The sequence below is a fragment of the Macrobrachium nipponense genome, chromosome 15 (assembly GCF_015104395.2).
Source record: "Macrobrachium nipponense isolate FS-2020 chromosome 15, ASM1510439v2, whole genome shotgun sequence".
NCBI lineage: Eukaryota > Metazoa > Arthropoda > Malacostraca > Decapoda > Palaemonidae > Macrobrachium > Macrobrachium nipponense.
This window is the reverse complement of record NC_087208.1, coordinates 82,493,111-82,504,000: the sequence shown is the minus strand read 5'-3', so window position 1 is coordinate 82,504,000 and position 10,890 is coordinate 82,493,111. Positions and strand designations below refer to the sequence as shown.

Below are 10,890 nucleotides of genomic sequence, written 5' to 3'. Positions count from 1 at the left end.
TCGGTACAGCTTTCAGTTCCTTTTCAATAAGGGAAATGATTGATTTCAGTCTTACTACTCTAATTATACCTTTCAATTCATTATCAGTACGATAAATATTTTCTGCCGTCGTCTAAAGATAAGAGATGAGAGAAACATATTCCTTAGGTGTCCTTTCAAAGACATCATTTCAAGTCAATTGCAAATGAGAAAAATACATTCTACTAACACTTTGTAAATAAGAGAAGTATAATCTTTTTCGAAATGATGTGACCTCAAGATACATATCACAATATCTACAAAAAATGTACATTTACAATTATGCTTTTCTCCTACAACCATTTTTTTTCATGATAAGAAATATACATTTTTCTTAAACCGTAAAAAATTGATCAAACTAAATTTTCTTGGACAATCAACATTTTTCTAGTTGGAAATTTTTTTTTTACATATATTTTGCTACACACAATGTTGCCTTTATAAACCGTAAATATCACATTTTCACTCGTATTTTAACGTTTTTTTAAATGAGGCTTTTCAGTTGTCTTATATAACACCAATAACTCATTCTAATAAGCATTAATAAATAGGTAAACGTTTCTATTAGCCAAACTAAATTTTGACACTGAGGTACCTTTAGAAATTATACAAAAAAAATCAGACTAACATAAAGAAAACTTAACATTTACTAAATTTTCGACACTACAAAAAGTGTAGACTTTCAACAACTATGTTCAGTATATCTCGGTGTATTGTTCAATTAGTGTTAGGATGTCAACATACAAATTCTGACGATGTTGTTCTTGAAAAAATTCTAATATATAATTCTGGTAATTGCAACTTTCTGATTTCGTCCTCTTTTCAGTGGCATTGCATTCGCTCGCTGGTCCAGCGACTAAACTCTCCAAAAGTCACTGGCGAATTAACTTATCAATATTCAGATATTCCAACAAACTTTTGAATACATTCAATGGATCCAAAGCCCGCTGTTAGATTCCTGATGGATTAGGCTAACAGATCCTCTCGCGCGCTCTCTGTATAGAACACGGCCGCACACACACACACACACACACACACACACACACACACACACACATATATATATATATATATATATATATATATATATATATATATATATATATATATATATATATATATATATATATGTATATGTATATATATATATTATATATATATATATATATATATATATATATATATATATATATATATATATATATATATATATATATATATATATATATATATATATATATATATATATATATATATATATATATATATATATGCATATATAAATAGTATATATTATATATATAATATATATATATATATATATATATATATATATTATATATATATATATATATCGAGCTACAAATGTCCCTTAATATCTAATTCGCTCTACCTCGGAATTAATATATTTTCATATTTGTTTAACCGAAGGGGAATTTTTTTTAGGCGATAATAGATTTGTCGGCGGACGGGCGCGAACCATCGGCACTGTCGTCCTGGATTTGAAGGTGTCGATGGTTCGTGCTCGTCAAGCCGGCAAATGCCTAAAAAAAATTCCCCTTCGATTAAACAAATATGAAATTTATATTAATTCCGAGGTAGAGCGAATTAGATATTAAAGGACATTTGTAGCTCGATATATGTATATATATATAGATATATATATATAGTGTATATATGTGCATGTGGGTCTGTTTGTGTGATGTAATAAATAGCCTAACCATAATGTCCTCTTAACTTATCGAATTCTTCGCGCTTTTTAGGATACGCTTGTTACTACAAAGCCTTAAGACCCAAGTGCAAGGAATATGAAGAAATAATGATATCCAGTAGCGGGAAACGAACCCGCAATACCATAATCACGACGAGGTCACGTTGCCGACCTGTTACTGGACATCATAAATTCTTCATATTTCTTGCACTTGGATCTCAAGGCTTTGTAGTGACAAGCATATCCAAAAAATCCAAAAAAGCGCGAAGAATTTGAGAAGTTAAGAGGACATTGTGGCTGTTGTACAGTTACATATGCATCTGGTTAAAATGGCGAGTTGTTTCTACATACATAACATACATATAATTATATTATATATTATATATATATATATATATATATCTATATATATATTATATTATGATATATATATATATATATATATATATATGCTTCAACCCTCGTTTTCTTGAAGTTTTTTTGCTTCATTTTAGTGGTGAGGGAATTTCATAATATATTACCATTTACCGTATGATAAACTTTTTTTTTTCAATCCATTCATCACTTACATATTTTGGATGTCATGGCCATTTACAACATGCTGTATACTTGGTGTAATACAACTGGCTTAATTAAATTACACATCATACCTAACGTACGAGGCATGCCTGATGTGACCTGTCTTGACTTCAAAAACTTTCTATGTGAGTTATTGAACTTCATCACTGGATGTTACATCTGATAGGGTTTTGTTGAATGGTCCTTTAATTTAGAAACCGGTTTTTTGATGAACAAAGCCCTTGATCGAGATTAATTCTTTCCCTGAACCAGATAACTTTGATAACTAATGAAACCAAAAGTGACTAAATCTTTGGTCTAACCGCTTTATTTAGAAGCGGACAGATTTTGATGAATAATCCTTCATCTCAAACACTGGACTTGGGCTGCTGGTACAGTAGTTAGTGAATGATCCACTACCTTAATCATCAGACTTTGAAGACAGATATAGTTGTTGATGACCAATTTTTTTACTTAAGCTACCCGCCTTTGACAAACGAAGTTTGATTGCAATAGATCCGCCCTTGGCCACCATTTTTTAAGGACTGTTGCAAGTGCAGTGATTGATACAATTGTTGGTGATAGATTCTTGAGCTTAACCACTACCTATTATGACCGACAACGTTGCTTGGCAACTAATCCTATGTTCATTTCTGATCCTCAATTTGGCCACCAACTTTCATGATTGACACCGTCGCTGGTTACTACTGATCCTTCACCGTAATCACCGGGATTTGACAACCGTAGAAGCTGCCGTTGACTGGCACAGTGAATAAACAATTGTGACAACTTGACTTAGTACACTGACCTCCAGCTTAGATTCGTCCCTATCATATGGAAAGCGGTATAAAAAATATAGGTTCAGGTCAATAAATACATTATTATACATAAGCAAAAAGTACATCTGACATTTATTTTTACCGTAACCTATTTGTATACATATGTATACTTGCATACAAATATAATATGAGTACTCGTGTGTATGTATTGTATCTAACTGCATGTGCATGAATTAGCAATGCAGCAGACACACATATGCATACTAAATTTGTGTTTATGTGAGTGTGTGCATGTGTGCTTACATGCGTGTAAAAGAAATCATGTCCATGTGTTATAATGTATGTACACAGCTTGATTATACACTAATCTATGACGGTGAAAGAGGAATCTGCAGGTTCTGGAGGTGGGGAGGGGAGGGGAGAGAGGGGCGAGGGGGGAGGAGGGAGGAGGCACCTTGCTTCAACACAGAATAACTTCAGGGAAAGGCCCGGGTCTTGTAACTAATATTAAAAGCAGTAACAAGTATTTACATAGCTGATATGATGTGGGGATTCAGAGTATAATAATTTTCTACAGCAATAACATTAAAAAAACGTGTGAGATAATGAAACAAAAACTTAAATCGGAAAAAATTAGAATCGTTTAATGCAAAAGAAAAAATATATACATTTGATAATCTCTTTTGCTTTCTTGAATTTCATTAGCTTTTACCTCTTCTTAAAGAAATACCCGCAACTGAAAACACACCTGAATGTAAGATATTGATACTTAAGCTGTAGTCAAGACAGCCACTGTGAGGAATGAGTAAAATATGAATAAGAAATTAAGTCTTCAAGTCACATTTACAATACTTTTTTCACATTTCGGGAATGAATAATCCCCCCGTACTTTTTCTAGCATAAAGTAGATATAACTGTTAAAAAACAATCATGGATTCATTATTTTGAAAAAGACAATCAAAGATTATTTTAAAGAGGGCAGAATACTACTGATGTCACGTTATTCTTGAAATCATAAGCATTATTTATTCTTCTTTGTGCCATTGGTAACGCAGTTAATAGTTATACGTTAAATTGAAAACGATTTACCCATAAATATCATGGCTTTATTTAAAGTTTACCTTGACACGCTAAACGTTGAGTAGTATCCTTTGATATTTGTGATGAAATTAATAGTTTGTCTTAAACGATAAAATATTCTACTTTTTTACCCCTAACAGATTCGTGACAATTTACAGTTTACCCCTACAAAAAGTGATCCAGTATATACCTAAAATGCTGAAGATGTTTAACGTTTACCAGTATATTTGCGAAATAGTGCACAGTTTACCCCCTATGAATAATGAAAATTGTTTAAAATTTGACCCCTAAAAATCTTGATCCAGTTTAAAATTTATCCCTATACATGATCAAAAGTTTACAGTTTACCCCTAGGCTTGGTTGATCCGGAGGGCAACTGGTTCATGGAAGTGGTTCGGGTTGAAGGAGTGTGGATGGCAACATGCTGGCTGGAGTTGTGAGTTGTGGGAAGGTCAGGCAACGGGGCAATTTTGCTATTTGTGGGTATTATGTCAGGGCAAAACTCATTGAGAGGGTTCTGGCTAGACATTTGTCGACTACTTGAGACTTGGGTGGAATTCTGCTTTGTTATAGAACGCTGGGTGGAATTTAGTTTGTTTCCAGACAGCTCGATGGGTTTCTTGTGGCTTTCCACCGTCTGGGAAGGATCAGGCTGAAAAATTCCACCAGAATCCCTGTGCTGAGACATGATGGCAAGAGGTGGAACAGAATTTTGCTTTAGATAATTTGCCCTTATGTAGCAAGCAGCATAATTGCGCTTCTGTTGTTTCCTAGCAGGCCTGATGAAGACAGGACTTCCAGCTTCACTAAAGAAGAGGTCATTCATGTTCTCACTGTTAAGATCAGAGAGATCTGACAAACCCTCATCAACAGACCCGTGTTTGGTCTTTGTCAAATCTTCGTAGATGTGACCTGTAGAGATCTCATCCCAGCTCCTGCTAGATCTGAGAGGAATTTGAGGGGATGAATAGAGCTTGCTACTCCCACTACTACCAGACAATAAGGTCGAACTTTTACTGGCATAGTTAAGACCACCATCTTGGGAAGACTTGAGATCTTCTTGAAGTGGTAAGCAGGACTGCGGGTCTACGTACATTCTATTTCTGGGCACAACTGCAGTGAATGCACTAGGACCTAGAAAAGGGTCAATGACCCCGATTCTCGGTTTATGTGTGAGAATGTGAGCATTTGGCAGGTCATTAAAGGGCTTGTCAGTACATGACTGAAGAACGCCATCATCTCCTAAGAGGTGTTGTGTGTTCTGAGAAGCACCAAGGGGTCTTTGACGAGAATGACTCCAAACAAGTTGAAAATCTGAGGTAACGTAGTCTAAGCTACTCTGGTCTCGTTTCTCTTTGTAAGAATTACTTAAAGATAACGCAGCTATGGTTTGAGCATGTTCATTCTTGGGTCTGGCAGGCTGCAGAGTGTAAACACCCATTGGGTGAATCATTTTGATCTCTGCTGGATGCACAATTTCCACAGTCCGCTTCTGACAACAGCTACTAAAAACGTTGCATGGGCTCTGTCGGGTCAAAGTCAGAGCTGCAGCAGTAAGGAGGGTGCTGCCCACAATCAGCTCTAAGCCCCTAGAGACAGTGACACAACTCCACCAGATCCATGCATGTGTCTCAGGGGAATTTGGCACTAGAAGGCTGTAGAGGTGGAGTCCTGCAAGGAGAAGCTGAGTCAATGCTGCTGTTAACACCAATCGGGCTGGATGTGAGATGTTGGGATGGTTTCTCACATTGTTGTTGGATTGCACGCCAGTCATATGAGAGGAATTGTCCCGGCTTTCTCTCCATACTGCCCACATTCCACCAATGCCTATGGCCCCACCCCAGCCTGTTGAAAAAGCCCTTATTATCACTACAACAGGTATGTTATCTTGTTCAAGCCAAAGCACTGAGAAATGAGCAATAGGTAATGCAACTAGGTGTAAGCCAGTAAACAAATATAGGACCAAAGCTCGGTGGGGATGATTTGGATGCTGCCATTCCTTCAGCACTGCTATTAACAATACTGCAAGAGCTGCTGTCAGGCAAGGCCAGCCAAACTCTCCAGCAACCATTGTTATGGTGATAGGAAATAGGTATTTCATGTCATGGCTTTCAAGCAAAATATCTAAGCTGCGCACAAAAGAGGCACAGAAAATGAATATATGGAGTGACAGATAATGTGTCCTCGGTAACAAGTGGGTACAAAGGGCCACTCTGGCCATTAAACACAGTGATACCAATCCCAGCAAAGTGAAGAGACCAACTGATACATAAACGTGGATTGACCATGCTATTCCATCAAGAGAATTAGGGAAGCCACTGATCCAAACACCTTTATTATTTGAGCCATCAATTCTACTTCCCTTTCCATTATTTTCAGGTCTTCTGCTGATGTCAAGGGCCGTATGGCTTGTGGCCAAAGGGACATAAGTGGGAACTACTAAAATATCATTATTGACAGGACCCTCTTTGGTTCCTTGGCCCTCGGAGGTATCGATTGCCTGTGGAATTTCACGGATGTCTTTAAAATTAGAAGTATGATTATGCAAAGTTACTTGTCTGTCGTTATCACGGTGGTTTCCATGTGAGACTGGGACTTCACTGGCGAATTTTGGTGGACCTAATGTAGACACTGCTGATCGAAAGGAAGATGTAGAGGACGTGGAAGGAAAATTGAAAATGATGGTTTCTGTGGTCACTTGAACTGTTGAAGAATCATTCGGGCGTCCTTGAGTAGGTGCCCCGTAAGCCACGCCTCGGAAAATGGCGGCTATTTCGTTCTCTCTAATGGCAGGAACTCTTCGTTGTAGGGCGTCGCCTTCTGCCTTCGTCATCAGACGCAGTTGGGTCGACTGAGGAGACTCTGCCCCCGTTGTCCTAAGGGTAAGGCCATCGGATTGCACCAAGAGCAATGCCAGGGTCATCCAGAAAACCCATGCTGCATCCATGCCGTTAACTTCAGCCCATATTCATGGGTTCGTGCTTACATCCGATGACAATATCTGTAAGAAAAAGTAATTCAAATGAATCATACAATGTAGCAGAAAATACTATTAAAGTCTAAAAACTATGTATACCTATCAATGAAAGTATTTAGTATTTTGAGCATTTTCTGGGAAAGAATGATGCGCATTGCTCAACAACAGCTTCTTCCTGTAATGTTCCGTCCCCTGAGAAAGGAGTATTCTTGCCTCGACCTTGAGAAAATACCTTCCTATATTTCTTCTGTGATGGTTTGGACATTTCTCATTATATTCACTTTGCTCACAAGAGTACAGAAAAGCGTACAGAAATATTTATACCTATGCAAGCTTATGCATCTATACAATTGTATATAAACACTTTCACATACCCATTCAAGTTGAAAGAGGGGTTTCAAACATGCTCACCTCTGCATAAGCTGGCATACTCAGATATGAAATGAAACGAAAATAAATAAATAGACATACCTAAACACATACCATTAAGAAATGCTGAGGAATATTGTACAGTCAGGTAATTTACATATGGCATAAAATTTCTTATCATGTGGAATTTTAATTTCATTCATCAGAATCTGTGAAGACAATATCAAATGCTTCTGCATGTAGGGACGTGTTTGTATACCCATTTGACATTTCACCGTTCTGTCAATAGAAAATACTATGGTAACAACGAAGGTATAAGAACATTCCCACACTTCTGGAATGAGAAGGATGAATGGGTAAGGTAAGCACTGCAATTGAATCTTGCAGTCTTTCAATATTGCCACTCTGGTGCTAAACGACATTGGGGCACGTGGCAGCCATTTCCCTTTGTTGCACCGCTACCTATTCAGAGGACGGAGCTAAAATTGCTGCCTGTAATTATTCATGAAAATGCTTAGAGGAAAAGAGGAAGGCATACAAACTACTACCCTTAATTACCGACTATTGTAGTCAGGGATATTGACAAATTAGCTATTCTTATTTAGTTATGATTGCCAGGAATTATTTATTTATTGAAGGATTCAGAGGAAAGGAGACCTGTAATTATTTACTAAAGAACAGAGAAGCAAGGGGACAATTTTTCATAACCTCGAGTTGCTTATCAAAAACACTCTTTTTAAAAAGGCCTAATCATTATCAACTGTAATTATTTAAAAAAAAACAATGGAAAAAAAGGACATCATTAGTTAATATCACCTGCGAATATCTCTTATAGAATCAGAAGAAACGAGAAAATTCTTTATTATGACTGACCCGTATCTATTAAAGCGACCAGAGGAAATCATGTAAGTCCAGTTACATATTGTTGCTCGTAATTAATTATTTAAATACTCAAGAAGAATCATTCAAATATAAAGGAAAAAAATATTGAGAGTTAGTATCTGTAGCTATTTCTTAAATTTGTCATGATTCCTAAGTAGTTATTCAGCTGTGTATGCACATTACTAGGCAAGGCAGAGTCAAATTACTTTTCAAACAATTAAGTTTAATCAAACTGTTATTTCGTGATTTGATTGATGCCTTTTGTTAAAAGATGCCATTAAAGAAACCAGAGAGAAAAATACACATTGTGACGAAATATGCAATACCTGACCGATTTGTTCTGGAAATAGTAGATACCTAGTTGGAGTGGATCAGGTTTCGCGTCGCCTTTCCTCTTCTCGTTCTTCTTCCTCTCTCTCTCTCTCTCTCTCTCTCTCTCTCTCTCTCTCTTTTTCACACACACACACGCAAACATTTATGCACAGAAAGTGCATACAATCTTTTCCATACATATGTAAAGTGAATCTTTGAAATTCCCTCCCTCATACACACACAGACTCGCAAACAAACATCGTTTTGTCTCATTTACATGAACATAGATAAACATCATATCTATGTATATGTATATATGCCCGTAAGCATATACAAATGTATAAGTAATATCCCATAAGCATATACGAATGAATAAGTAATATGACCATAAGTATATACTAATAACGATGAAACCCGAATGCCTTACATCTGTGTATGGCCTTCCTACAAAGAAGAAATGCTGATGGATTTCTATATCCCAGTGGTTCTCAACCTTTTGCTTTAGCTCATGCACCCTTTCACCATATGTCAGAATGTCATTCTCCTCCCCCCACCACCCCTTTCCAAAATTGTGAGTGCGAAACCAAAACATACTAAAATAAACACACAAGCTAGTGGAGAGAAAGCCCAGCATGACCTCTCATCAGTGTGGACGATGCACACTGCGTTTTGTGTGATCCTAAAGCCAGTTTGAGCCTGCCAATCCGTGGTCACAATTCCCCCAGAAACTCTGAAAAATGGGGTGGGGGATCTTTCCTAGTTGGGAACCACTGATATATCCAGTATCTATCACATTCTATTGAAACATTTTGCGTGAATGAAAACACAGACCTTTGGATGAATCATGTCGAAATATGCATTTTACCAGATACTTATGTCATTGTTACAACCATAATGCCTTCTTAAGTTCTGGAATTCTTAACACTTTTTTTTGGATGGGTTTATCACTGTAACCCTAAGGCCTAAATGGAAGGATATGAAGAAATTCTCGGAAGCCAGAATTTCTTCCTATTCTTCCGTTCGGGTCATAGGGCTTGTAGTGAGTGACAAGTGTATCCAGGAGTTAAAAGGCCATTGTAGTCGTTACTACAACCACACATGCACACTCTCACACATATGTATATTATATATATATATAATATATATATATATATATATATATATATATATATATATATATATATATATACCTGTGTGCGTCTGTATTTCTTGAAAACGTTCATTAAGTAATCAGAGAAATTTGAATTTGCCATCATATTTCGGGCGATCTCCCTCAACCCTCATCTCGGTGTATTACCCTAAATATAATTACTGTGCCATGTTAATATTCTTTGTTTCTTGTGTGCAACTTTCAAAACAAATGTTAACTGATAAATTACGGAAAGCGGAAATCCATATCATCTTCCATTTGGATTTATATGCATATATAAATGTATGTCTCTCCTTTTACTGATTCATGTGAGGAGAATAATATTTCATAGCTCCTTTTAAGAATCGTTCAAAAAATGAGGATTATTTGAAAGAAGTGAAAGAAGGGGCAGAGCATAACCACCATTACAATTTGTCTCTGTAATCCATTTCTCCCTTTCTGTTTAGTTATATACACTGAATGCCGCGTATATCTGTATATTTCAACATGATTCATTCAAAGGTCTGGGTTTTCATTCAAGTAAAATGTTTCAATAGCATGTGACATACTGGATATACCAGTGGTGCTCAACCAGAAAGAAATCACCCCTACCCACCACCACCGCCACCCCCACCCCAGGAAGGAATTTCAGAGTTTCTGGGGGAAATCTCTCTCGGAAAGATTAATGCAACATAGACGATAAGTTAGATATGGACAAGATAGTTCAGCAATTTTCCATCACATAAATAACACGAACCATACCATGGATTGGAACACATCCTGAATCTTATACAAGAACAGCTGTCGATACAAATGTCAAATAGTGGAATCTTCACTAATAAAACAACAAGATAATATATATATATATATATATATATATATATATATATATATATATATATATATATATATATATGTATAACTGAATCACGAAAGTTAGGAACGTGATAAATCCATAAATAAAGATATATGCCACGAAGGAAAAATAAACGAAGGAGGATCTGCAAGATCTTTCGACGTTAAACGTCCTTTACTGAGCAGAGACTGACATAAATACGGGAAAAGACAATACAAG

The 10,890-nt window shown here is 36.4% G+C and overlaps 1 protein-coding gene across 1 annotated transcript in view; it reads right to left on the bottom strand.

The window, feature by feature from the left end:
• Positions 1–2,194: 2,194 nt before the first annotated feature.
• The window catches only part of LOC135195085 (uncharacterized), a 40,987-nt gene continuing 32,291 nt past the window's right edge, over positions 2,195–10,890 (bottom strand). The window contains exon 2 of the mRNA XM_064221464.1: positions 2,195–7,147. Within this exon, the coding sequence (XP_064077534.1) occupies positions 4,484–7,093 (2,610 nt within the window). The 5' untranslated portion in view covers positions 7,094–7,147 and the 3' untranslated portion in view covers positions 2,195–4,483. The remainder of the gene's footprint in view (positions 7,148–10,890) is intronic.